The 1,009-nt window shown below is 41.1% G+C and overlaps 1 protein-coding gene across 3 annotated transcripts in view; it reads right to left on the minus strand.

Annotated features, from left to right (window-relative positions):
• The window catches only part of LOC118429105 (kielin/chordin-like protein), a 24,074-nt gene extending 23,065 nt beyond the window's left edge, over nt 1-1,009 (minus strand). For all 3 annotated transcript variants that reach the window (XM_035839482.1, XM_035839481.1, XM_035839480.1), the window contains exon 1: nt 522-1,009. In XM_035839482.1, coding sequence (XP_035695375.1) covers nt 522-527 — 6 coding nt within the window. In that variant the 5' untranslated portion in view covers nt 528-1,009. The remainder of the gene's footprint in view (nt 1-521) is intronic.

Below are 1,009 nucleotides of genomic sequence, written 5' to 3' on the forward strand. Positions count from 1 at the left end.
GGTGACTTTTTTTCTTGTCAAATACAGAGCTGACCTTATATCAAATCGTCATCTTACTCGTAGAATTCCTAACGGATCACCCGTTAGTGTGATCATTTCGTGCACTAAGGTTTTCTACACAAGTTTGGTATCGTATAGACATAGTTTCAGAAGACACAGCCGACGCCTACCCTAAAAAGAGTGCCTACAACATTTTTTGCATTGATATCAAAGCTGCAAAAACTTAACTTTGCTTTTTTGAACTACACAAGGCGATAAACATGTACATATATACACACTTATAAAAGGTAAGTGTCACATCGAGCAATATCTACATTGGCTGTTTACGATGGATAGTGCATAACCATTGAAGCGATTAGTTTATAAGACTTTTCAGGCTAGTACTAGTATTTACCCTTCTTTCCAATACTGATCGGCATAAGGTCACTAGCAACCAATTTGGCCTCTCTCTCCCAATTTTTGAAAGCAAAGTGTTATAGCCATCATTACTAACTCATCTCTAAAATATAGCTTGCCCCTACCTTCATGTTTCTGAGTATTGCACTCTTCTCCTGTGGTGAGAACTAGTGACAACTATGGTCCAGGATGGCAATGCTAATTTTCTCGGTGGCCCAGCTATTTATACAGGGACAGGGGGGGCTGAGATTTATTGGGGCCTATAGTAGAATGACTACATGTTTTTTTAAAATGTTTACCATATTGAGGACAATAGTTATATGTAAATTAGTCATCTCGTTTGTTCTGTCATCAGCAGGTAGTCAGCTTCCCCGCTGTTGATTGGTTGGCATCGAAGAGACCGGTCAAGTTGTTTTGATCTCCCCGTCAAGAGCCTTTGGTCAACATTCTGTTGCAACATCCTGAGTAAATCCTCCCTTTGGACCGAATGACGGGGCAAAAGTGCACGACACTGCAAAATCAGACGACACATGTCCAGCATGTCAAATCCTGATTGGTTCACCCAAACGAGGCTGCGATGTCACGTGATAAGCGCCTCCAAAAGACATGGAAA

Source organism: Branchiostoma floridae, chromosome 13, assembly GCF_000003815.2.
Source record: "Branchiostoma floridae strain S238N-H82 chromosome 13, Bfl_VNyyK, whole genome shotgun sequence".
In the NCBI taxonomy this organism is placed as follows: Eukaryota; Metazoa; Chordata; class Leptocardii; order Amphioxiformes; family Branchiostomatidae; genus Branchiostoma; species Branchiostoma floridae.